Source organism: Papaver somniferum, chromosome 3 (genome assembly GCF_003573695.1).
Source record: "Papaver somniferum cultivar HN1 chromosome 3, ASM357369v1, whole genome shotgun sequence".
Classification (NCBI taxonomy): Eukaryota; Viridiplantae; Streptophyta; class Magnoliopsida; order Ranunculales; family Papaveraceae; genus Papaver; species Papaver somniferum.
This window is the reverse complement of record NC_039360.1, coordinates 67,535,732-67,563,669: the sequence shown is the minus strand read 5'-3', so window position 1 is coordinate 67,563,669 and position 27,938 is coordinate 67,535,732. Positions and strand designations below refer to the sequence as shown.

General features: G+C 37.9%; 2 protein-coding genes across 2 annotated transcripts; one reads left to right on the top strand and one right to left on the bottom strand.

Annotated features, from left to right (window-relative positions):
- Window positions 1-13,436: 13,436 nt before the first annotated feature.
- On the top strand, window positions 13,437-18,977 carry LOC113356398 (alternative NAD(P)H-ubiquinone oxidoreductase C1, chloroplastic/mitochondrial-like). The gene is made up of 10 exons (XM_026599514.1): window positions 13,437-13,898; window positions 14,001-14,096; window positions 14,596-14,662; window positions 14,757-14,940; window positions 15,065-15,158; window positions 15,650-15,862; window positions 16,704-17,111; window positions 17,234-17,310; window positions 18,406-18,509; window positions 18,590-18,977. The coding sequence occupies exons 1-10, from the start codon at window positions 13,638-13,640 to the stop codon at window positions 18,724-18,726; spliced, it is 1,641 nt and encodes a 546-aa protein (XP_026455299.1). The 5' UTR covers window positions 13,437-13,637; the 3' UTR covers window positions 18,727-18,977.
- An 827-nt stretch (window positions 18,978-19,804) lies between these two features.
- LOC113356397 (putative transferase At1g60990, chloroplastic) lies at window positions 19,805-26,168 on the bottom strand. Its single transcript, XM_026599513.1, has 12 exons — window positions 25,821-26,168; window positions 25,629-25,733; window positions 24,865-24,898; window positions 24,068-24,141; window positions 23,916-23,981; window positions 23,734-23,798; window positions 23,367-23,454; window positions 23,209-23,274; window positions 22,421-22,586; window positions 21,759-21,842; window positions 21,536-21,663; window positions 19,805-20,281 (listed from the first exon to the last, which is right to left on the bottom strand). Exons 1-12 carry the CDS (start codon window positions 26,055-26,057, stop codon window positions 20,105-20,107), a joined length of 1,290 nt encoding a protein of 429 aa, XP_026455298.1. The 5' UTR covers window positions 26,058-26,168; the 3' UTR covers window positions 19,805-20,104.
- Between the last annotated feature and the right edge of the window lie 1,770 nt (window positions 26,169-27,938).

Sequence of the window (27,938 nt, the reverse complement as noted above, 5' to 3'; positions counted from 1 at the left end):
AAAATTTCGAAGGATATTGGTTGCTTTCTTAAGCACACCTTGAAGTTCATAATGGTTTCTGTGAGTTGAATGCGTGACTGCGCCGCCTTGTGATAGCGGTGAGGCCTTGGGTATCAAAGCTCCACTGAGCTTCCCTCGCCTCAATTCAACTTACTTTGACTCGGATTGATTCCAGAGGGGTTTGCTTAAATTGTAACGAATTCCCCTTCGAGAGATAGAAGCAAGTCTAGAAAAAATCTAAGTGGAGCCATCATGCTTGTTGTTTGCTAGATTTTATAGGTTTGATTTGGTCGAGTCAGCCTTGTTTGTGATTGTGTAGAATTCCCTTGCAATTAAGAATGTCGAACTGGTATGATAGAAGCCAATACAATGATTATCGACCTGAATTTGAATATGGACATCATCCTTTTTATGACCATGTTGGGAATAGTGGTTGGGAACGCCATCCTTTGGAAGGATATGGGTCATACCCTGGTGAGCCCAATTACTATCCACACATGCATCAATCTTACGAGCAAGAAGATTATAGTACTAGTTCTTCGTCTCTAGAGGATACAATCAAACTATTGAAAAGTAGTCCTTTTTATGATCCCTCTGTTCCTATTCCTCCTTTAGAAGTGTCCCTCAGGGAGTTAACTGAGTCGACACGTAAGTTAGCTAAGATGAATAGTGTAATTATAGACGAAAGAACTACAATAATGAGTGAACTTTCTATAGAGGAATCCCTCAAGCTGATGGCTGAGACGAACGAAATACTTGCTCGAAATAATCTTAATTTCCAAAATAGTGTTTCCAATTTTATCCTTGATGTAAATAGTGAATATTTGCCTAATTTAGAGGACGAGGTTAGAATAAAAGACACTACTTATTTAGATAAGGTTCAATCATTTTCGTACTATGATGATGAGGATAGCAGTAATGAAGAATCCGAAATATGTAGGCATAGTGATCAGGAGTCTAGTAATCCAATTGAGTTGTATAGTGATTATATTATTTCTAGTTCAAATCCAAATAATTTTTATGATTATTCACCTATTCAAAAGGACGAGGATTTGATTAGGGATACCACCGTTTTAGACGATGTAGTTTTTCCTTTTGATTACGAAGCCGATAGTGGTTTAGAGGAACGGGTTCATTTCGAAAATACTGTTTTAGAGTCTAGCGACTTAGAAACAATAGTCTTGGAAGAAGAAGATAGACCCGTAGAGATGAGTAAAGATGCACTACCTGATAATAACTTAGAAGAATCTCTTGAATACTTTAAGGACTCTGAAGATATGGAAATTCAAGAAATAATTAGAGGTCTATCTAGAGACACTGAAAACTCTAAGTTTGGGGGTGATTATCACTTCCCTAGTGCCTTACCTTTAACTCTCAGAAAGTCCCTACACTTAGGAATTGATATCTGTGCCTCGACCATTTTGCAAGATTACCTTCATACTTGTTTTCCCGAGCCTAATGATATCCATGAAGGAGTTCAGTCGTTAGAAACCCATCCTCTGGTTGATGTGGTTTGCCCAGGCTATGATCCCCAGATTGACTTTGTTTTCCCACCAAATAGTTTTCTTCCAACTATGGGAACGTTTATATTCCAAATGTGTCGAATATTAAGTTCTGAGACTAGACCTAAATGCTTTAGGAAATTAGAATCGACACATTTGCTTAAGAATGACCACTACTCTCACTGTGGTCAATTATGTAAGTTAAACCTGATTGACTTAGAGGATCCTCAGTTATTTAGGTTATTATTATTTTGTGATTCTAAGTTCTTATTTGTGTTTTTCCATGTTCTAGGACCTAATAATTTGGATCCAACCTATGAGGAAATGCATCTGAGGAAAATATTTTATTTAGACCCTTTCATAGAACCTGAACCTGAACCGCAATTAGCGATAGTTTTCAGGAAACTAGGTAAGGGCATGCTATTCTTGTCCATTTTCTTGGTTCACTGCAGTTTCCTATGGTCAGCTCTATTTGGTTTTGAAGACCCACAGTTATTTCGACTGTTACTTTATGGTTCGAGTTGACCAATCCTTTTCTAAGTCTGGCTGAAGACTTTAAACTTAGCACTTCTTGGGAGGTATCCCATGCTCATGCAACACGGTAATATCTTTCCTTAACTCTTTCGCTTCAAATGGTAACAGTTTCTCCTTGTTCATGCTTTTAGTTTCATCTTTAGAACATTGAGGACAATGTTAGATTTAAGTTTGGGGGTATGGGAGAAACTTTTTAGTTGCAATAAATAAACTCCAGAGCCTATAAATTTATGCGTATTAAGGTAGGCACTAACTAATCTAAGTGGATGGAAGCATGTTGGTTGTAGGAGTTGAGGAACCAATCTGATTAGATGGAAACATCTAGAAGAGTCTATTCATAAAAGCACAGAGCTCAGGTGTTAGAAATAACATGATAGTTTCACCATATCTCGTTGAGTCCCTTTCACTTCTGTTTTTATTTTTTCTTTTTAAATATGTTTCTAAGTGATTTGGTGGGTCTCACGATTCAAGTTGTTACCCATGCTAGGGTGAATTAGAGTGATTGAGATACCATGGAAAAAAAAAAATTGAGACCAGACCATTTGACCAAAAGGAATAAATTCAATAAAGTCGACCACTGGTACCCTTGTATATGCCAGTTGTGTTGACCTAGAGTTAGGTTATCGACCACTGGTACCCTTGTATATGCCAGTGTGTTGATATTAGTCAGACTAGTATCTCAATCCATTAGGATAGGTTCATTTTGGCGGAGGCCTTCAGACAGATATGGGAAACGTCGTTCACTTAGTAAACATCAAAACCATCTATGTTTTTCTATATCCATCTTCTTGATCTATCCATATGATTAGTTTGACTCCGAATATGATGTCCATAGTGCAACTATCTGAGTAGAGCTCTGTCACTTATATATGAATTTTAGTATGCTTGAGTGCAAACTCGAGTACATCAATTGGAATTTCGCATCAGGGTACTTCCTCTTGTAATCAATAAGTATGCCAACCAAGGAGATTCTTTAGTGCCTTCCAAGGTTCGTTGTAGATAGTTAGGGTCTGGAGTAAAGGTTTTGTGGGTACACCTCTGGTAAACCCTCCGGAGACAACACTCCGCCACTAGGGCCACCTAGGGGTTCAAATGATTTTCCTTTCTAGAATAAATTTGCTCGAGGACTAGCAAATAATAAGTTTGGGGGTATTTGATAGACGCATTTATGTGTCTATTTTGTTCTCAATGTTCTGTATTGTTAGACTCGATTAAGTACTTATTGTGTTATTTTGTGTTTTTGTAGATGTTTTTAGAGAAATAGCCTTTGCGGCGAAATGAGCTCGAAAAGTAGTGTTTTAAACCCCAGGATAATGTACCGGAGGCACCTCAGAAATGCACCGGAAGCGTCCCAGAAATGTACCGAAGGAACCCAGAAAAATTACTATTTCCACCCCAAAATTACTATTTCCACCCCAATTGCTAAAGGGACACCCGTACAGGATTAGGGGGGGGACACTTTTCTTCTCATAATTCAAATTTCATTTTTGGCGGGAAAATATATTCTCTCCCTGGCAGATTTTCAAATTGATTTTCGATGGATTTGTGGAGAGACTAAATGGCTGGAATTAATTGGGTTATATCTATTGAGTATAATAAGATTATTATGAGCGTTGGAATGAGTTAAATTTGGATAGAATCCGCTAACTTTCAATCGAGAGTTAAACAGGGAAGATACGCTCGAGTTTCACGAGTTGCAGAGCTGCCATTTTTCTGCTGCTGCTGCTGATGAAGAACACCAAGAACAAGAAGAACGGACCTGCACCAGCAGTCGTTTATCGTGGGTCGTAGGTGTGGGTCTTAGAGCTACAGTAACAATAACACTTCTTCTGTGTCGTTCATTTTGGACGATTTCTGTTGGTCGCACATTCACTGTTTTATTATTTCATCTCCATTTTCATCCTTGTAAACACCCTTTGAGCAATAAATAAATATTTTGAGCGTGTTTTTATCATGATGAGCTAAACCCAACACTGGGACGACGGAGGAGGTCGAATTTCATCCATGTGGTAATTTCATTAATTCTTTTATTTACTTTTTGCACAAATTTTAATTGAATTAAGATTTTAAATTAATTACTTGTGATTTCATTTGATGGAGTATGCTTAGTCCTAGGGATTTTTGATATGCCATGCTTAAGAAATACAAGTAATATTTTATAAAATCTATCTTGGCAATAAACTAGAGTTAATATTTGTTTTGTTTTTGAACTATAATTGCTAGAATTAATTTCTGAACCATTTGAAGAAAAAAACGGCCGAATCTTTAGTCCCAGTACTCTTGCCCATATTGTTAATATTTTTTGTATATATTTTTATTTTTAAATCTTTACAAGTCCGAGCATCGAACTTTTACTACCACTTTCAACACTATAACACCTGCTGAAAAAGCGGGGGTCTAACAACACCACCCAATATTTCGCTTAACAATCTGTATGGACTAACTCCGAAATACTTTGCTAGAGAATCAACTAGACAGTCAGATTCAATCTAGATAAAAGTATCTCAAGGAGTTAACATCTCTCTCTTGTTTTTGATATTACTCAAGCTAATAGAAATCAGCGAGTCCTAATCAAACACAAGGAATACTTGGACGGTACCAAATACCAATGTCCAAGGATCAATCAATATCAATCAACAACCAAAGGTCGGATTTCCAATTGATGATCTTTAACGCACAACCTGTATTATTTCAATTATATAAAAATATAATGCGGAAAAGAAATAACACAAACACCAGAAGTTTTGTTAACAAGGAAACCGCAAATGCAGAAAAACCCCGGGACCTAGTCCAGATTGAATACACACTGTATTAAGCCGCTACAAACACTAGCCTACTCCAAGCTAACTTCGGAATAGACTGTAGTTGAACCCCAATCAGTCTCCCACTGATCCAAGGTACAGTTGTACTCCTACGCCTATGATCCCAGCATGATACTACGCACTTAATTCCCTTAGCTGATCTCACCCACAACCAAGAGTTGCTGTAACCCAAAATCACAGACTTGATAATAAAACGATCTGTCTCACACAGAAAAGTCTACAAAGGATAAATCTGTCTCCAAAAGATAAACCCTAGGTTTTGTTCCGTCTTTAGATATAAAATCAAGGTAACAGGAACCAATTGATAATCCGGTCTTATATTCCCGAAGAACAGCCTATATTAATCAATCACCTATCTACAATCCTTCCTGACTACACAAGCGGATTGTCAAGGAATCACAAACAATGAGACGAAGATGTTTGTGACTTCTTTATCTTGCCTATCGGAGAACTCTCACGATTTCAAGCCAATCAATCGATTGTACTCGTACGATAGAAAATGCAAGATCAGATCACACAACTACGATAAATTAGTATCGGTCTGGCTTCACAATCCCAATGAAGTCTTTAAGTCGTTAACCTGATTTTAGAGAAGAAAATCAAAGGTTAATGGAGATCGACTCTAGCGGGAGCACTAGTAGCACACATACGTGTGGGGATTATTTTTGCACAATGCTAGATTTCTCCTTTATATAGCCTTCAAATCAGGGTTTTGCCTTAGTTACAAAGCAATCCTTATTCACCGTTAGATGAAAACCTGATTTAGATTCAAGCTAATATTTCTCAACCGTTAGATCGAAAACTTAGCTTGTCACACACACTTGGGTAGACGTTTACTAGGTTCGTGAAAACCATGCCCAAACGTATACGTGTATGTTGGTTCAACATAGTAACCCAAAAGGTTAACCATATGAACATTTCATATTAACCTTGTTCTTCTTCACCATAACTAGTTCAATTGATTCAAATGAACTAGTTACAGAGTTGTTCAATTGCTATGAGATCTTATGTAACTACACAAGACACAATTGAAGCAAAGATGTTTCGATTCAATTGAATCGGCTCATGAACATTATAGCCACGGTTTGCATAAAGCATTCCTTAGTAATTTAATGTTTCATGTTCAGAGTACATATTTAGATCATAACCTCTTAAGTTCACAAAAAAGTTCGCGGACTTAAGTTAATCGGTTGAGTTTTACAAACTCAGCAGAAATTCTCGGAAAGAGAACTTCCGCCAGTTCGCGGACTTAGCACACAAACGAGTATTTGGAAAATCCCAGCAGAAATTCTCGGTCGAGAACTTCTGACAGTTCGCAATCCTTCCGATTTCTCTTGATCAACAAAGTTCGAAAAATTCGGTTCAAGGAATATATGGTTATGTAATCTAAACTCTCATTTCAATCATTGAGACATTCTCAGAGGACGGTATATAGCCGTTATTCACAGACCGATTCACGTCAGAGCAATTCTCAAAGTGATTGAAACTTTTCATCACTTTCGTCACTAGGTGAAGATAAACTTGATCAAAGCGAAACGCTTTACAAACACATGATTTCGAGATAAAAGATAATCAATGAATGCTCATCTCGAAATGTTAAATGTGTATGATCTAGTCTATATAGCATACGACTTTTGTCTCATAAGAAGTAAGAGATAGAAGAGATAGACTTTTGAGTGATAGATAAGTTCAAGTCTCCACATACCTTTTTGTTGATGAAGTTCCACGGTTCCTTGTATAGATCTTCGTCGTTGTATGATGAATCGCCATGAAGTCCTTGAGCTCAACTACACTTTTTTATCCTAGTCCGAGACTTAGCTATGTAGGCTAGAAATCAAGACTTATAGTTTTGATCACTAACATTGACAAACATGCTTGAGATAGCAACGCATGCGAGGTTGACCGAACTATGCTCTAACACCTGCAAAGGATAAAGCCATTTGATAAGCGATGAGCGCAGAAAAACTTTCGCCTTATTTATTTGAAGCAATTCGATAAACACACAAAATTCACCTAGAATGGTGCATGTAGCAACAATCCCAAATATTCTCTGAATTTATAGCATTATTAATTAATGCATGAGTTGCCTTGTATTTCCTGTGTTGTTCTCAGCAGGACTCTCATTATTGGTGCGGCATGACGACTAAGTGTTTACTCTCCGCAGAGTAACACGAATCTCCAAGTGTCAATAGTGAAGTATGCACGAAATACCCGCAGGCCATACCATTCTCTAACCAAAGAGAACCCTGTGTCGGTGCGCTTATATCAGCCCGATCGAGCATGTTTAATTCCCTAAGGGAAATCTGGACTGTCCATGTCAGTCTCAGAAAAGATCACGGACACGCAAGTTGGCCGCATAATTTAACTAGCCTAGACGAACCCTAACAGGAGCAGGCAATCACCGTGATGTTCACCGGCGGTCCCGCCTATGCCCTAGCCGGTCGAACACCATGATATACCCCTAACGCCTGTAAAATGCCGGACCCAAAGAGGGATGATCGCATTGCTTTGGGGAAGGCTCAAACGAGCAAGACCGATCAAAGCAGTCTTAAAATCATCATGACCGTCCAACTTCACCATCCTGGTTGGACGGATTAGATCATCCCACAATTGATCAGTGAAGCGTTAATGCACACATTAGCAGGCCACTCCTCATCCACCTGATCGGTTTTCTCACAACCTATACCTAGAGAAATGAACGCTTGCTCGAAGTGTGGCTGACGTGATGCTTAAAGGGTCGCGGAAATCCCACTAGCGTCTTAAATCGATCACAACCATCCAACTTCGCCAGCATGTTTGGATGGCTTAGATCGCGCCTAGGACCATCAGGGAGGTGCACATACGTTCACCGTAAGCCCAACATGGGCCCCACACAATCGACCTATCCAAAGGAGAAACATAGCTTGCCAAACTGATTGGCCAAAGTCACGCGTGCGTGACTGTTTTAAAACCCTAATTAGGGTTTGCGGCGCTGCATAACTGTCGTAGTTCGATCGCGTCCATCCATCTTCGCCAACCTAAACGGAGGGTGTAGATGTAAACTTAAGAGGTACCAAGAGTATCAACGTAATCACCGTGGGCCCAACTATGCGTGTGACCGATCGGCCTAAGCCAACCATGGCCGAGCGCCTCGAAACGCACTCCCAAAGGAGGCATGTCACGCAGTTCCCAAATCCTTTGCGACAAAGGATTTCTATCGCAAATCGATCACGACCACTCATCTTTTCCAGTCGACTTGAGTGGCCTAGATCGCACCTCCGCGAGGCAGAGTGGCATGGACTTGTACACCGGCAAGCCGTCTACACGCATGCCCGGTCGGTCCCACCAGAAGCTTTGTCCATGCTTGATTTCGGTCAAACTAAAGAGCGATGCTTGCGCACCTCTTTAAAACCCTAAAATCCATCAATGGTCGCAAACGTGTGCCGCAGATCATCTCGTCCGTCCAACTTTTCCAGCTTGATCAGACAACCTAGGCTAAGAGTTAAACGGCCAATGAGGCACCTTGGTGATCATCGTCCGTCACTCTACCACAAGGAGTGATCGGTCAAGGGATGACCCGCCCTTGCGGCCTTCAAACGATCACTCGAAGATGGTTTAGCATGCAGCTATTTTAAGACGCTTAATCCGCGACTTACTCCGTTAAGCTTTAAAACAACGATGCTTCATACATATTGATTGTATTCGATGCATTACATGCATAAAGTATACACGATATTTCATGAATATCGATTTATTAAATAACTCAATTATTTAACCTAGAAGCGTATGCTACTTCTTGTGGGTCCCACGATCCACTCATTCGAGACATCAAGCATGTCACAAACTGGGGGATACTTACTGGGGTATTGGTCTGGCGGTTTACAGCGTGCGGCGTGCAACGCGCCCATTTACAAGAACGTGTCAGGAGGCATGGACGGTTAAGGTGATGAGGGAAGTGGGCCAAGACGTGATCGTGTAACCACCTACATGACCCCACTACTCCATCACTCAACTTCCTACGAGATGAAGGTTTGCGCTCAATTACTTGTATAAATAGGTCATTTCACCTATTTTAAAACACAGAAAAACCAAGTGTTGTCACAGTATCCAGAAAACACCCAGAATTGATTGCTTCATTGTGCAAACCAGTTCATCATTCTGATACAAGTCATAAACAGCCGACACCTTCACAATCTCAACACCTTTTTCGCTTCCCTCCCTAAGATCAACCCCATCTCCTTCACTTTGTGACCGAAGCAAGTCTGGAACGACCATTTATTGGTTTAGGCCAGAATTGTATAGATTGATCTCTCGAATCAAAAGCACTCCCGCGCAGTGCATTAGGGTTTAGATTCGTTTCTCATTCACACACACCCAAATTTACCAAAACCAGTAGAAACAGTTTTCACCCATAAACAACCGGTAAATCTTTTTTATTATCCTTCATATTTATTTTTTATATTTCTCTGCCTTGCAATCGAAATATGGTTTTCATCTTATATCTTACCATATTGTCATTGATTTTATATTATAAATATATCAAGGCTTTTTACCTTCTCCAATTGACATTGTACTTGTCCGTAAATACTAGATGCATGTTGATGAAAATTTATTCACAAAACCGATATTATCGGTGTACAAGTAAAATTGATATATCGGTCTGCACCGGCCTTTACAACCGAGAATATCATTTCGTCTTTGTATCGCCGATATTTTTGATATCGTATAGGTATTTTCCGATATCCGATAAAAACTTGTAATATCGGCCTGTACAACCGATATTGACTACCTTGGTCGTGATCATCATGATCATCAAATTTTTTCTGCCATTGCCTCTGTTTTGTTTATGAATAGGGAAGACGAAGTTCCCTGAGTAATAAGCCAGGTGTCTTTAACAGTATTTGAATCTTGGAAGCCCTTTAAGTAAAACACTAGACTGCCTTTAGCAGTTCCTTTGAATTGTGCCTGCCCCTTAACAAGACGTTTCCCCTTAAGACACAGTGGGGTGTGTCAATAGCACTTGTCATGTACAATGACCATTTTGTCGTTTTAGTCGTGCAAGTTCATGTTTTGCTCACAACTTCTTCATACAAACTTAGAATGACTCCATTCTTTCGCCATTGACTTGACCTTCTCATCCTATACAAAAGAAAATGCTAACGGATCCTAATCGATTTTAGGTAATTTTTAACCGTTTATCTTGTAACAGTTTCATCGATATTTTTGCTAGTTTATTAGTTAGAACTAAAAGAAAAAAGGTTCAACTCTTTCAAAATTATAGAATTATAGTGTAAAAATCCAATTTTACACTCTTTTTAACGAGTGTGCATGAGATACTACAATTTTATATTTTCATTTAATTTTGGAAGTTATATAACGATGGACGAAATAATACGACACACGGCAATAGAGAGTGAGCTGAGCATCTATTTATTAACTACTTGAGCATCTATTTATTAACTACTTGAAAAGAAAAATGGTTACAGATTCAAATGGTAACCATCTATATCCAGACTATGTAACTTGTTAATTTTCTTAAGGTTTTTTTTATCACAAAAAGAAAAAAGAAAAAACGGGTAGCGAGCTCAACTGGTCATACCCGTTCCTCAAAGGTTGATGCGCTCCAGGAGGTCTCAGGTTCGACCCCGTGATGGCGCAATATTACTGTTTGACATGGAAGGTAGAGTTAGTTTACCCCCTTGCGACATAATCAGCCCCCTATCCGCTTCGGTTCCCTTGGCTAATTCCTCATAAGGCTCGCTGGTAGACGAGCACGACAACATGTTCAACTAATGTAGTAGTTAGTTGTTGGAGCTTAGCTTGTTAGACTTCCAACTAGTTTCTTGTAACAATACTCACTATCCAATAATGATAATAATATTTTTAAAAAGGAAAAAAAATAAACTACTTGACTATCATATAAAAAGTGTCCAGTAGTTTGAAGTTATTCCACTAACCATTATGCCTACTAGAGATAGAACGATATGGGTAAATGCAAAGGATGAAAGATTCCCAACTAAAATTGCATATCATAGTCTCTTATTAAATGGGGATATTATAAATTCTGATTTATGACTCAAATTGTGGGTTGTTAAACTACCGGCAAGAGTAAAACTATTTGTGTGTAAGGCATTAAAAGGAGCCTTACATGTGCAACTAATTCTACATCAGAGAATGCATATCTCATAATTTCTCTGCCCTAGATGAAAAATGAAGCAAGAAGCAACAATGCATGCTCTAATATCATGTTCAAAACTTAACACAATTTGGTCTCAGTTGAATTTTCTAAATCAACAATTTCAAAACTTTACCTTGGTTGAGTGGGTGAGATATTGGTTGCAGCTGAACCCTTTCAAAGATACTTCTAGTAGAGATGAATCATTCCCATTGATTGCTTACTTGTATGATGTGGTCAATCTGGACCAACATAAACTCAATTGTTCACGATAAAATCATTAAAGAACCAGTCTCAATTTTGGCGAGAGAAAAAGCCATGTTGCTGGTACAGAGTAACCAACCACAACTCCTGAAGATTTCTACAATTACCCAATTTTCAGATATGTCTACTTGGTTATCTCCGACTCTAGATTGGATCAAATTCAATTGTGATGGGGCTTGGAATTTAAATTCTGAGAATGGGGGAGGGGATTTGTCATCATAGACGATAACCAACACTTCCTACTTGCAGAAGCTATCTATGGGTCTTGTATGTCTGCGGAAGAAGTGGAGATAAGAACAATCAGAGAGGCCGTGAAAAAGCATGCAGACGAGGAAAGATCAACAAATAGTTATTGAAAGCGATGTTGAAGGAATCATACAGAAGATCAATCATAAGGATTTCTCTGTAGACCAAAGAACTCAAGCGACGTTAACTGATATCAAATACCTAATTTCGATGTTCAAGAAAATTTTCTTTACCTATGTTAACCATATCAACAATAGCGCTGCCCACAATGTAGCCCAATTGGAAAAAACACATGAAGTATGTATGGCTTGGTCTACACCTCCGGTTTGGCTTATGCCATCCCTAAGTGCTGACCATAGTCCCACTCGTCAGGCAGTGGGAGTGTAATAGTGATTTTTTGTGGATGGATAGTGACACATTTAGGTTTATAACTCACGGCCCGATATATAAAGGGCTTTTTAATAAATTGGCCAAATTTTTGAATTATATTTAAGAAACTGACCGTTTTTTCAAATCGTTATACAAAGTGGTCGAGTTTGACATTTTCCATCCCGTTTTATTTAAAAAACGGATAACAACAGTTAAGTGGACATCTGTCAGTTATTGCCGCTAGAAAAAGCCTAAAAAGCCCCTAAAAATTTAATTGTTTCCATCTGTTCGCTTCTCAATCAACATACTTGTTCCTCTGATAATAACTCGTTATCACTGATTTCTGGCAAAGACTCTCATCCAAATTCTCTTCTAACTCATATCCAGCCACAACTCGTTCGTTTTCAGACCCATATCAAAAGTTTCGTGTCCCATTTGATGCCAAAAACTTCTAGTAGCCATTGCCAAATAAGCCAGGTAGAAATAAGCTTGATGGTTTAGGCATTTTATCAAACACTTGGTGTGCGTTGGGCTGGTGATACAAACATGAGTATGTTGCCGATAACTAATACCATCTTGTGTCTTCTTACTGCAACAATTTCCAAATTTGACAACAATCACATTTGTAACTCATTCCAACTCATATATAAAAAAAAGAAAAGGATTAATCTCATCCACTCGACCAACTCATTTGTTGATTTCACAGCCACAATCAGATCAAGACTCTTACAACTAAAATCTATATCACACCCATCCTTCCAATTCACTTAATTTACTCCTTTAATACTTGAAACCAACAACAACATAACTTCTTTGCTCCCCTATATTTTTGGTACCAACCAAACCCAAAAAAAAAAAAACTATACTATTTTCCATTACAAGTTTGCACTCATGGCTAGCAGGCGGCAAAGTTGCCTCTTATTACCATTGCAACCATTAAAGAATAAATTCACTTAAAACTCTTCCTTGTCAGCATCATAAATCCATCACCGCAACTCCAATTTTTCTTCCCAATATTGCACATCATTCTTAGTCAATTTGTAGAATCGTTAACGGAAGCAGTTCATAACATTTTTTCATGGAGGGTTCGATTTCTGTCGGGACTTTGAAATTTGGGGACTGATTTTTCGTTGTTGTGAAGAAAATGTGAAAGAGAAAGAAAGAGAGTAGACGCATGAAATGGGAGGAGTTATAAGGCGATGAAAAAAGGGAGAGAATAAGAATAATCCAGTAAGGATACACTTGTAATTTTAATATGCATGATTGACTAAATCAACGTGTTTGACCTCGGTGGTGGGTTCAGGTTAAATAATTAACGAAGTGCCATTTTATATAAGATCTTAAAAAACTGGCAGGTTTATTAAATAGGGGTATAACAGCAGGTCATTTTATTCATTTGCCCATATATAGAATGTCAAATTAATACTACTTGTGGAAGTGTGCGCACAAATGGATTCGAGATATTTCGCCCGCTAGGCTACGGTCCAGTGAGTCGATAAAAAGTTCAGAAACCAGATCCAGAAGTGTGACCAGCGAGTAATTAGTGAGGCTCGTGGTCGTGGATTGAACGGCACCACTGACTAAAGAGAAGCGTCATTAATTCAAGAAACACCCAAAAAGAAAATCCTAAATACTCACACAAGAACAACTCATTCATCTATTTATCATCTTCATCTCCATTCAGTAAGAACTGCTTGTATGTATCCTTCTTCACCTCCTTCCATCTTTTTAAACTCTGTACTTTAGATGGTGCCTCATATGTTACTGTCTGCTTCAGCAACCCTAACTCCATTGAGAAGTACAAACCAGTGGTGCAAATTCTTCCCAGTCACTACTACTGCTACTTATGGTAGAAATTCGAATAAATTACCTTCATTCTTTAGAACATCTCAGAGTAGAAAATTCAGCCTTCGTGCATCATCATCATCTGAAGGGAACGGAGTTACTCCTCAGGAATCCGATGGAGAAACAATTCCTCCATCTTCATTTTCTTGGCCAGACAACATGGTATTGTTTAATTTTGTTATCCCATTTTCTCATTGTTAGAAATTTATACGGAATTACTAATCTTTATTATTTGAATTGTTGCCGTATGTTTATCATTTACAGAAGCCAAGGGTGTGCATATTAGGTGCTGGATTTGGAGGTCTCTATACAGCTCTAAGACTGGAGTCACTTGTGTGGCCTGATGATAAGAAACCCCAGGTAACTTCTGCCACTGCCTATAAACTTTTAGTTTTGATAGGTTGGTCGACTGGGGTAAGGAGGAGTTTTGGACTTGGGTCGTTTGGTATCTAGGACTGCCTATAACATATTTGAATTTAAGTCTATTGAATTATTTGCTGGGGTTCATTGTTTTCTTAAACATGTCCCCTCAGTTATTACTGCTTTGCAAGAAAGAATTAAAAAAATTCTACCTGGTAAAGTTCCATCAGCCTCTGCAGTCTGCACCAATCCAATTCCATTTTCCCTTTACTAGGGTGATGATAACATTATTAGATATGTTTTACTTATCATGGAGTAGTTTATTCCTTACTCCAATCCGTCGTATGGTAATAAGTTTGCTGCTAGTTAAATATTTAGTAGCTTTGTTTGCAAGTACTAATCATTTCATTTCGTGGATTAAAATTATCTTATTCTTTGACGCTTTTTTGTTCCTGATTCCATTTGGAACGATAAATAATCATTAGAATTATATTTTCAGGTGCTCCTTATAGATCAGTCAGATCGTTTTGTATTTAAGCCAATGTTATATGAGCTTCTCTCTGGAGGTATGGTGGTTTAAGCCGGTGCTTTACATTTACTGGCTTATATATCATAAATTTTGATCTGATTTCGAGACTCCTTTGTCTTTTTGACCTTCAGAAGTAGATAAGTGGGAAATAGCTCCTCGTTTCACTGATTTACTAGCAACCAGTAGTGTGCAATTTTGCCAAGATAGAGTGAAACTCTTACGCCCTTCTGATCATTTGGGGATGAACAGCTCGACAGCACCTAATTCTGGTGGCGTAGTACATCTTGAAAGTGGTCTTCATATTGAATATGACTGGTACATCCCACTCACAAATTCTCCCTCATGGCATATTATCATGCCCACATGTGCCTTTGATGTTGGTCCAGATTTGCTTTTAATTTCTCTGGCTCATGTTACATATCTTTGCTTGGGCAGCCAGGTTGGTTCTTGCATTGGGGGCTGAAGCCAAACTTGATCTTGTGCCCGGGGCCATGGATTTTGCAATACCTTTCTCTACGCTAGAGGATGCATGTGTAAGCACCTTTAACTGCTTAGTTCTTTCCTTTTGTATTCTTTCACTTTTTGATGCCACTGCACGGGAGTAAGTAGATTGCCATGCATATGGGAAGCCCTATGTTGTGTCCCTATATTATCACACTCTGCTCCTAACTTGAATGTTCTTTATTTTCTCTTTTTCTTACTGTCCTAGACTTGCTTTTTATCCAGTGTTGCACTTTTCAAATAATCTGTTAATATTTGGAGTGAAATGGCAACAAATTTAACTTGACTTGCAATGTATAAAGAAGTCCAGTTCATCTAGAATATAAAAATAGTTTTCCAAGACTGTGTTTGTGGAGGTGCAACACGACTCAAAATTTTTGATTCAATAAATTGTTGTTCATTTATTTCCATTGGTTTTGATGATCGGAGATTCCTGTTACATGTGGTATTCATGGTAGTTCCCTGCTTCTGTATTCTGAATTTTGCTTAGCAATTGATGTAGTAGGATTTTTAATTTATGCAGAAGGTTGATGATAAATTAAAAGAATTGGAGCGAAAGAAATTTGGTACGGATTCTCCAGTACGTGTAGCTATTGTAGGGTGTGGTTATGCTGGAGTTGAGTTGGCAGCCACGGTATCGGAAAGGTTGCAGGACAAGGGAATAGTCCAAGCAATTAACGTAGAAACTACTATATGTCCATCTGCTCCACCTGGAAACAGAGAAGCTGCACTGAAAGTAAGAAGTCCACTTTTCTGAATAATGCACATATTAGTACATAAACAAGTATTTGAGCTGTCACTGTAAATGATTGATTGCAAACTAAGAAACCTGCATTTCTGTTTATGGTCGATGCTATTAGTGGAGTCATCTGCTGGCTTGTCTCGCCTCACTGCAAATTTTGTTTCTTTTGGTTTGTCCCATGATACTCCCATGTTGCTATATGTTGAGTTCATAGGTATAAATATGTGAAGGCTGGGAGTCTACAATCCAGAGGCTAATCAGACATTTGAACATTGTAACAACTTTTTCGTTTTAAGCTGGTAGATTCCAGCAGCTGATTTGAAGGGGACGAAGCTTTCACAAAAAAGGATAAATCTGTGGTGATAAATTTAATTTTAGGATAAAAGTTGCAGTTCAGTGACCACAGTTAGGTCTGAAGCAGTGAATCTGTAGATTATTAAGTTCATGTTATGCTCGGTCGAAATTGTGTGGAATATGAGTGTGCATCACTAATCTGAAAGGTTATGAATACTGATACTAGAGGTGGTAGAATTAAAATAGTGATGAAGTTATGTAACTGGAGAGTATAATGGCAGAAGAGTTTGTTCCAAAGAAGGGTATATATCATTTTCTAGTGTCCCTGTTAAATGGCACAAGTCTTTGTTTTACGTAGCTTTGCTGATTTATTGCAACATCTATTTAATTGTCAATGACCACAAAGTTTTTCTCTTATTTTTTAACTTCTCTAATCTGAAATCAAGTTATAATTTATCATGTACTTGTTGTTTACTTCAGTAACTCAAAATAACTGTATTTTTATATAGTTCTTTCATGAGAGATTGTCTGATGTGATCAGGTTCTCTCATCTAGAAATGTACAGCTTCTCTTGGGTTATTATGTAAGCTGCATAAGAAAAGAAGAAAAAAATGAAGCTTTAGAGAAGCTGTTAGAAATTACTGGGGACAGCGGCGATGCTGCCAAACAACCTAATAGTGAGCAGCTTATCGTAGAACTTCAACCCGCTGAAAGGAGCTTGAAAAGTCAAATTCTGGAAGTAGATTTAGTACTCTGGACAGTTGGGTCTAAACCTCTAGTTCCTCCACTTGATTCTGGCAATCAACCCCTTATGTTTCCTATTAATGGCAGAGGACAGGCAGAGACAGATGAAACCCTTCGAGTGAAAGGTCATCCACGTATATTTGCAATAGGTGACTCTGCTGCTTTGCGGGACTCCTCAGGAAGAATTCTCCCAGCCACTGCTCAGGTTTATTGGCTTTGATTGCTTTTCGGTTTGAAGCTTTCTGTATCAATTGAGTTTAGAGTAGACAGTTTAACCTCTTAAGGTTTTATTTACTAATTGTCATGTTCTCTTTGCGTCTTATTCAGGTTGCTTTTCAGCAGGCAGATTTTGCTGGTTGGAATTTGTGGGCTGCGATCAACAACCGACCTCTGTTGCCATTTAGGTTGGGAACTTTAAATCACAATATCAGTATCATATTATGTTTCTACTCTTGGATATTTAGAGATTATCTAGATGTTTTGATTTTACACCTTGTAGAGTTAGCCATGTCAGTAACTGCTGAAAATGTTTAAACAATAAAATTAAGGTTTTAGTTTGTGACCAGTCCTTACCCAATCAGAGTAGAAACAGTTATTAGTGATCAAGAAAAAGTTATCGATGATTTCTCATTACACAGTGCCCGCTAACTACTAGACTAGCTTCACATTATTCATACTTTTGCGGGGATATTATTTATATTAGGTATAGCAATGTCACCTCAAAAAGGCAGTTTAAGGACCCAAAATAGAAAAAGTACAAATTCTGGAGGATATGAACCAACCTAGTGAAAGAAGAAAGAAGACCATTAGATGCTGAGAATGACATGTCTTTTTTCGAATGCACAGAGTAGATTAATTCCGGAGGTTGAAAGGGAGATTGGCATGATTTCCTTCTGATTGGATGACAGCACTGGCATGTCTCACAGATAAGTACTGAAATATGACCTAGTGCTTTGGATAATAGAGGGTTGCAAGCCATGTCAAATGAGCAGAGATGTTCTAGTTTTGAATTACTCTAGGATGTCCTTCATAGTAGCACAATTGATTAAAAGGTTTGAATCCATGATCTTTTTTCTAGTCCTTGGCAATCCTTAATCAATATTACCAATACAAATGTAAGAATTAGGAATAAATGCTTGCACTTGTCAACAACAAAAAGAAAACAGAATAAACCTGTGAGGAAGTTACTAACTTGTCAGAAAAGACAATTGGGTGAACAGAAACCGTGCTTTCATATGCAGCACAGCTAATTTAGGCACCAGCCTTCGGGGCATCATGAGTATTGGAGATTATTGCGCTGATTTGTTTGTCAACAAGAGTGCCATGATGCAAAGTGTATTGGAAATCTTAATTAAGTTATTGATTTTAGCCAGGGCCCATGTTCTGCTTCTGTGATACTCACTTTCTAAAGCTCTGTTAAAAGGAAACAAGTCTTTGGTAACTTGAATGTTAAGCACTGAATTGTACATGACCTGCTCTGTTGATTGTTTTGCTGCTAGGTTCCAAAATCTGGGAGAGATGTTGACTCTTGGTAGGAGTGATGCAGCAATTTCACCTAGTTTCATCGATGGACTAACCTTGGATGGGTCAATTGGTCATACAGGTAACTTTCCCTCTCACTCTTCCTATCTCTCTCACACAGCCGTTATGGAATCTTGAGAATGTCACTGTTTTCTATTTCAGCAAGGAAGATTGCATATTTGCTAAGATTACCTACAGATGAACATCGCGTCAAGGTGGGTATCAGTTGGCTTGCTAAATCTGCAATAGATTCCATAGCATCATTCCAGACCAACCTGGCAAAAACTTTGTCAGGCTAAGTCTGTCCATTCTTCTCGAAACAGATGACTGAGCTGTCAATTCTCCCCTGTCCAGAGGATCTGTGTTCAGGGAAAAAACTACTTTGTGAATGTGAAAGGTTAATTCTAGATATATTCATACTTCCCTCAATTACTTCTCAGTGCTTTCCTGTAATCAAACTTTTGAGGGTGCAACTGAGTTACACACTTAATTTAAGCAACAGAGTTATCACTTAATTATAAGTAAAATTACTCTCCGCTTAGTTAATATCGGTGGTATTTTCGTCCTCTTCATTTTATCCAGCGCCTCAACGGCTCAGATTCCCTATCCATTTGACGTTTCTCGTTCAAGGTTTGAGTATCAGGCCCAAAATGTAGTTCTACAGAAGTAATAAATACGAGCACAACAATTATACTCTCGTTCATAGAGTTGTTGGACTCCGTCAAATTGAAACTTGTCGCTAAACTCTTCTGCTTCCAATTGTGATAGTATAAGCACAACAATTATACTCTCGTTCATAGAGTTGTTGGACTCCGTCAAATTGAAACTTGTCGCTAAACTCTTCTGCTTCCAATTGTGATGGTATAAAGAGAAAACATCAGACGATCTTGTTGTAAGATCTCATGTCCTCTCTGCTGGCGTCTATCCAACTTTTGGGATGGTTGATTGCATTTGCAATGTCTTATAATGTTTTTGGTGTGATGGCTATAATCCTATGACCTTTTAAATTGGTAATTTTAACCTCTAGGAAACAACAAGGGTTCAACACTTATCCTCGAGGTTGATCCCGGTGTTAATCAAGGGGCTACTGAACAAAAAGGCAAACCACTTGCAAGGCTATTCTAAATCAGAAGTATCAGGCAAATGTCCGCAAGATGCACCCGAGCATCTAGTAGAGAGATGTTGCTTATAGCTCTCTGATGAACCTGTGTGATGCTTAATACTGGATATATACAAGGACTTGACGGTGAAGTAGCCACAGACGTATTTTTCAGTTTGCTTCATATTAGATACTATATTCGGAGTTGAGGCCAGCCTTGGTACATAATATCAAATAAAATCAGATCATCTCCTGTTGCAAGACGGCTTTGAAACTAAGCTAATTCATATCATGATTAGACAACAACAAAAAAAGAGGCATCCCCAATAACATGATGCAAAATAAAAATACTCCACCGAGTTTTTATGAGGGATGAATTTCTGAACTACACCATATTTGGCCCTAATGAAGCCATCTCTTCACTACAAAATGTCCCTGGAGGACAGGTAGGGTTCCCCTAGATGTCACAAGTGAAATTCAACTCTTCTAATATACATCTACATGGGCAAGACTATATAATCCACATAGATTTAGACATGGAAGCTTCACTATTCATGTCATTACAGAGTAACAATTAGTTATGCCTTTGTTAAAGGAGTCTGTCTTGCAAGAAAGGGAACATCGACAACTGTACCAACAACTTCTTCACCAACATTCACCTCATCTCCAGCTGAAGCTCCCTGCCTCTTGATATATCCAAGTCCAAAATGCTTGGATTCTTTTCCTCCTGCTGTGTAACTTGTAAGCTTGCCCACCTGTTATCAGTATTACTGAAAAGCTTGTAACAAGTCTAAATACGTTAACCAGAAATTAAGTTGGGGAATATTCCACACTGACTTGAGCATCAAGTTTTATCTACAACTCCAATGTTTTGGTTTTGGAAAAGTTGTAGATATAAACGATCATGCAATTTATATGCTACAGAGGCGGATATCTTATTTCCTGTGTTACAACGATACGCCTAAAAAACAAATTCAGCAGTATCGATACGTATTTACACGGATACGCGTACTAATACTCCCAATACTTCAAGATACAACTCAGAAAACTTTGACTAAATATTAGAAAATTTAGATATTTTACTAGATTCTATGAGAAGTTTAAACTATAGTGACAAAACATTAGTTCCAAATCTGTCCAATGATCTTGCTCTAGACTTTCTTCCTTCTTATCCATACTTTTTCTCTCTCCAGTGAGGTTAATCATACATACTATATTTTGATCATGCAAACACATGTATGTTTCTATCTTATATATAATATACTTATGATAAACTACTGATCAATATTGAGTATGCCGTATCGCCGTATTTTAGTTTTTCAAGTTGGTGTATCATAGTAGCGTATTGGTATCTTGTATCCGATACCGTATCCGTATCGTTGCAACACAGCTTATTTCCTTGAGCTTATCTAAACAGCTCACACCCAAGCCAATTTGAGGTCCCACTTCCCAAAAACTGAGGGACTAACCTAAGAAAAGACCGTGAACGTCATTGTCTGGTACTTGTATGATAATGGTGTTGGTACAGGATTGTGCAATCTGTTTTCCTTGTCCAGCTGAATTAATTATGCCGAGGAAGAGGGTGATGGTAACAAAGAGAGAGAATGTAAAGCATACAGCAGGTAAGGAAATTTGAAGGACACCTGAGCCTTACATTAAGAGTTCTAGATGAAAAGAAAGGGAGAGAGAAAAATATAATGATCAAAAAGGTAGAAAAATGTCGTATAACGGGTTTTTACGGGGTATATAGACTTTACCATGCTAGATTTTCAGCCATTTATAAAGTCAACAATACCTAGAAGATATTGAAGTGTGTCTAAATCCTTCACTTTGTAAAATGAAACAGTTAGTGTTTGCTAACACTGGTTTCCAAAGTAATCGTCCTACGATTCCGTTAGTGTTTCGCTAATCAAAATATGACAGCGAACGGGAGACTTAGGACAACAAACTGTACCTATGCGTCGTTATACTTAGTAATCCATGCAACTTAATTAATAAAGGTTTGGTACCTTTTTCCCATCTACAGTAATGAGGCTGCCTGGTATCGCTGGAGCAGATAGATGAAGTCCCCACAATCTCTGCTTCACACCATCATAAGTGACAAGCCTTGCTATCGTTTCTTGCCCTTTATAACATCCTGAAAAGGGTTCTCTACTTAACAGGATGGCAGGTTCAATAAAATGTCCCCTTGTGCTACACCAGTTATGGCATGGTTGCTATTAATGTTCCTACCTTTGTTTAGAGAAACTGCATTCCAAAGCCCAGCCTCAAGGACATTGAATTCATCAGTCAGCTCCTTTTCTGGAGCTGGTCTACCTGTACAAGTTAAGCTGACATGAGATAAATGTGTATATCAAGGCCATGACCTACGAATTCTAAACAAATCTCCCCTAATCACTAGCCTTCCAGGTGAGACCGGCCATTAGTTAATGGAACGACCAAAGCCTGTCTTACAGAACTGAAAGTCTCTTATAACTCTACCATTTTTCCTTCATTAATAATCGTTGCAACTACACCACTAATTCTAAGGACGCTCACAGCCTATTTCTACTATGCTCACACTGGTCGATAAGCTTGTGTCTTGAATCAGCACCGCAGCATATCTTTATATCTCTAAATTCTCATGGAAAGGAAGAGATTTGCTACAGAAACTCACTAATTTCAGTCAGATGGGACGTCTAAGGCAGAATAACTGTACAATACAGACATGTATGGTGAAAAAACTGCCAACAAGGCAACAACTGAAAAAAAATAATCTATGATCTGTTTGATAAACAAATGTGGATGGTTTGATCATATTCACTAATAGAGGAAAGTGGTAAAGAAAAGAGATACCGCAAAGTTATGATACCCAATGTTCAAATCTCGGAGTGTTAACAATAGGAGGATCTAACCTTGAGAAATTCTTAATCGTTCCCATCCATTAGCTCCCATCGGTGTTGCACCAAGGCTTAGAAGAGTTTTCCAGACTGATTCAGCAGCAGCTGGAGAGGATAGCAAAGAAAACCCATCTTCAGAGATAAGATTGCCAACTCCTACAGTTATCGGCAATCCATTCACCTGTAAATGAATGAAGGTAAAAGATATATTGATAAACCAACTAAAGCAAAAGGAGAAAGAAGTTATAAGTGTGTTTTCACTTTATCTACATGATGAACTCTACTTAAACATGGAGGTGACAAATACACAGTATACAATAGTTAGTTGCTATCCCAATAGAAGAGAAAGCTGAAACTTTAGTTACTGAAATGGGGAAGGAATAATTGAACCATCAAATATTTTGTTTTTTTGACCAAAAAGGAGAAGCACACCACCTTGTCAGAAGTATAACTAGATGCAAAAATACCCCAGAACAAAATTGAGCATCAGGAATATAAATTGCTAGAGATGTTTAAAAAAATCAGTTAAAGTTTAGGCTAGTATATTATAGATAATATATGAAAAAGGGATACACTGCCTTTATGAAGGATGACAAGATACCAAAATATGATGCTGAACATCAGTTAGTTAACTTTGTCATAAATTTCAGAGCAAAATGTAATCAGAGCTATAGTTACATGTGTGTGGAGTATCAAGATATTTTAGGAATTGAAGCATGACTTTAAGTCTATGAGCATATAGGTAGTGAAGGCATGTTGGTCAATATATATGGTAGTAGTTCATCGCACAAGTTGAGCCTTACAGTGTAATGTCGGTGTGTTCCATAGGGTTGTCCAATAAGATCTCCAAGATTTAAAACTTCCATGAGCTTTAGCACATGCAATAAGTGAATTTCAAATTTATTATTTACCCAAAGTAAATAAAACTTCCAATGAAAACCTGATAAAGTCATGCACATACCTGGTTGCACTTGGGCCCAATGAGTGTAAAGAAGTATGTTTGCTTAGTGATATCATGAATTTCGACCTTGTCGGCAAAAAATATATACCTGAATAACCAATATATGACATCAACAATGAATTATATTCTTCAAAATGTTTGCAGAAAATTAGACCATGATTGGGTATGTAAAGCATAGACAGTAACTATATGCACGAGCTTGGGCTAAACAAAAAAAAAAGAAAAAAAAAGAAAGAGAGGCAATTATGAGATCACGCCACTTCCCTGAAATAGATGTACAAGCAGAATCCTGTTATGTAAAATAGGACGGGAAACCATAATTTTAAATATCAAGATCAATAACGGTGTCAGAAACAGTTCAACATACTTTGTAAGCATTTCTATTATGCTGTGACAGGTTTCTGGGGAGACCACCATTGTTATCGCATTTTTCTGTAATGAAATAACATAATCAGTAGGTAATCCATAGAGCCCTGGCAGGCAGTGAGCAAAGCAGAAGTTATATTGCATAAAATCGAATATCGTCAGAGAAGCTGGCAAATGAAGTACCATAATCCAAGCATGGCTAATGTCAATTGTTCGAGCTGTTGGAGTGACAAAAACTGTGTCACATCCCTGGAAATTTGAAGCAAGAACCACAATTAGTAAACCTTATGTTTGCTTGTCAAATGGGGAAAAGATGATTCATTTCAATCGTTTACCTGTCCTTCACGTAAGGACTCAAAATTTGCTGTGGTCTGGTTGTGGAGAAACTGAATTCGGTCTTCTCCGGTCACTGCATGTGAATCATCCGAAATTTGAAGGACAAGCAAAGATAAAATATCAGGTTAAGCAATGAAAAATGCATCTGAGTGAGATTTGAACCAATGAACCTTCAAACTAACTAGATAATTATGACAACTTGGATTCAAACTAGATAAACAAACAACCAATGTATCAAAATTCCAAAACCATTCTTCTCTTATTTTATTATATACTTTTGGTAGGCAGGGAAAGATTTATCTCTTGAATCCTTAGATGAATATGAATACTACATTGTTGTCTATTAATAGGTTGTAGTGACATCCATCCAGTTAAAATTACATTTGGTATCTTCTTCCTTAAAGTAGCTTTGGTGAAAGGGGGTGACAACTATGGGTTGTGGATAATTTGAAAACTGATCTCACTGCTTGTTAAGTGTAAAAGTGTGCATGCTCAGTTGGACAAAGCCAGCTAAGCTAATAAACAAACAGGGAGATACCTACGGTACTCCTCAACAATGTTTATTAGGCACCACATGTGTAGATGTCAATGTTTCAGATTAGTACTGTTTCTTTAAAAAGTAAAAACTGGAGCACGAATACGTAGTGCCATTCCTAGAAGTAAATATAGAGATTAGTGTGTTAGATGGACGATGAAGAGATACTCTTTTTTTGCATATTTCTTGTAGTATTGATTAAGTTTAACATTCAAAAAGGATACACAGATTATGAAGGATGTATAATAGAGAACAATATACCTCTTATGCGACCAAAATGTGTAAGGTCCACAACCTAAGACATGAGACATTTCGAAGGGAATAGAATCACGATTCCAACAAAATCAAGAGTTTAAAAAGTAACAAATATCCATATAACCCTTCTACTATTCAGTAAACGCATAACAAATTCAATTTGAAACATTGAAAATGCTAGGAAGAAACACTAATTTTGTTCCTCTAACCATCTCCAACTGCTCCTGAGAGATCATGCTTATGGGGTTTCTAATTAACTAACAAATGCATAAACAATAAGTAAATGTATACAATACAATGGTGCCTATTAATAAGTCAAATTATCTCTTTATAACCATATTTTTCTATATCTAAGAGTTGCCAATGTCGGACATTTGTCCCGAAGAGATCATGTTTTGACTAAGCAACTCTTTTCCAGTGAAGGCACTTAATCAGCTCCTATCTTGCTAGTTGCTAGTAAGTAGTCAAAGGTCATAAGATTGCACTTCATAAAATCATTGAAAGCCAAAAAACCTAGACAGTTCTAGGTCAAAATCATGGAAAGTATCATCATTTTTCTATCCAACTTGTTTTATGAATGAATGTTTTGCAGAATGTCAAGGTAGACCAGAGGTTTTTCTTAAGTTGAGTTATCAACAACACAAGTATTAACATAATCTTTAACCGGCATGATTCCAGTCTCAAAAAAAAAAGTAGGATTCAGACACTTGCATATATAAAATCATCAACACTTCAATAAATTTTATTTCATATGGGATAAAAACACGTACCGCAACCCCATTATCTGTGGCGGCATTGAAAGCCTCATCATCATTGTCAAATGTTTCAACTGTTCCATCTTCTGAAATTGTTGCCCCCAAATCCTCCATTGCATCCTGCAAACAAAAGAAAAACAACAATAATTAGGGTTAACAACTAACAAAAACGTGCTCAAGCCAACACGAGAAAGAGAGGGGTTTTACAAGGAGATCATGGTCGATTGGTGGAGGGGAAAGATCAAATTCAAAACTTGAAGAAGCAGACGTAGACCACTGAGAAAATCTGTTGCGTAAGGTGGTGGAAATGAAGGAGGGGTTTTGATTGCGGAAAGCATTAATTGAAAAGGGGTGATGAGATTGAGAATTGCAATCCTTCTTCTTCTTAGTTGTTGCTTGAGAGAAGGAAAAGACACTGCTAGAGATGATAGAACTAGCAGCCATGGTGGAAAGCACTGCTTGATGAACAAGGGGGTAAGCGGCAGATCACAAAAACAAGAACTGGACTTCACACTTTTTCTTTTTGGATAACGTAGAGAAGAGGGGCCTGGTGGAACCGTGGGAGTCCAATTTTGTGAACACCTTTGTGCACATGACCTTTTAATCTCTATCACGGATTTAATTTTGGGATGTATGTAAGACTGGGACTTATGGGCATCGCCCAAGAGCTTCCCAACCCAAAAAACCGTGGCCTAAAGGATGATTCCCGCAAGGTTCCCTAGTGTGCGGGAATTTCAGTTGGAAAGACTCCGGGAACGGCTAATGGTTAGCCGTTCTCAAAAAGCAGAAAACGGTTATTCATTAACTGTTTTTGTGAAAAATAACGGTGAACCCTTGATCGTTGTTATGGAACGGCTAACCATTAGCTGTTTTTTCTTTCTTAGAACGGTTAATGGCTAGCCGTTCCTTGACCGTTTTTCGTTTACACTCCACAGTTTAAAAACATAAGTCCCTTTAAAGAGATTACACATCCGTGACGAGTCACTGCAAGGGAGGGAGCACACATCCGTGAACAGTCACTGCAACGAAGGGACGACACATCCTTTATTTTTTCCTATAAATAGAGTCTCGGGTATTGATGTTGATTGCGCAACCAAACCGTGAACATTTTATTCATCCAGCATGAATGTAAACTTCACCGTTGAAGAATATACTGCAATCATAGCTGCATGGATTGCGGTAATGAAAGCTCCGGTTACTATTGATGTTGTAGCACCACCCTATAACTTCTGGGAGCTGGTTTATTCTCATTTTCTTCAAAACTTTTTGAATCCAAACCATAGATCAAAGCAAGCTTTTAGATACGGGGTTGGTAGTATAAAAAGAGATGTGAAAACTTATGTTATCATCCAAGCTATGCTATTAAGAGACTTGCCACCGGCATTCATTACAGCGGAAATGACGGTCGTAAGTAAATATAATTTTAAAAGATGTTTTAATTTTATAAATAATAAAATTACGTATACTAATTTGAGTATATTTTTACTTCGTGTAGGAAACAATGGCGAAAGCAAATTTTCATGAAACACATGGACACAATTTTAGGTTTTACGAATGCTACCTCCTTATGAATGATGGAATGGTATACTACAATCCAGGAAGGTTGTTTAGGCGCGGATAGAATCGTAAATACTTGTGATTTTCAAGTTTTGTTGGTAAACCTCTTGTAAACCATCCCGAGTAACCACTCGGCCGACAGGGATACCTGGAGGTTTAAAGGCTTGTTGCACGTGCTAAGTGCATCTGAGGTGCCTACGACAGTGACCTAATAAGAGTTGTATTGGCTCAATGTACTATCTTGTATTTTAGTTTGAAATTAATGAAGTAAGTTAAATTATTTTTGAGTCCACTAAACATAACACTCCACGTTTCACACTATGTCCAAAAAATGTGTTTGCTACTAACGAAGAAGATTTAATATGTTACAGAATGAGCTACGCTTACAATTTTATTATTGATTGATAATCTACCACTTGTCTCGCTCTCTAAAATTAATAAAAAGACACGTACATTAGGGTTAAGCTCGGTCACATTGATCTCATTAATTCTAGACTACACATTCAACGATAATGAGGAGTTGTTAAGTCGTATTTATAGTGTACACATGGAGTTGCTAAGTCGTATTTAGTTTGTAGAATATGTAACTATAAGTGACAAAGATGTGTAAACAATCTTATTTAATTTGGGTACTTAAACTATGTAGTACATTAAATGAAAATTACTGGAAATTAAACATAACTCACTGTCGCAGGCATCGCGACTGCACTTAGTCGGTGCAACAATCCTTTAAACCTTTAGGTGTCCCTAACGGCCGAGTTTAGTCTC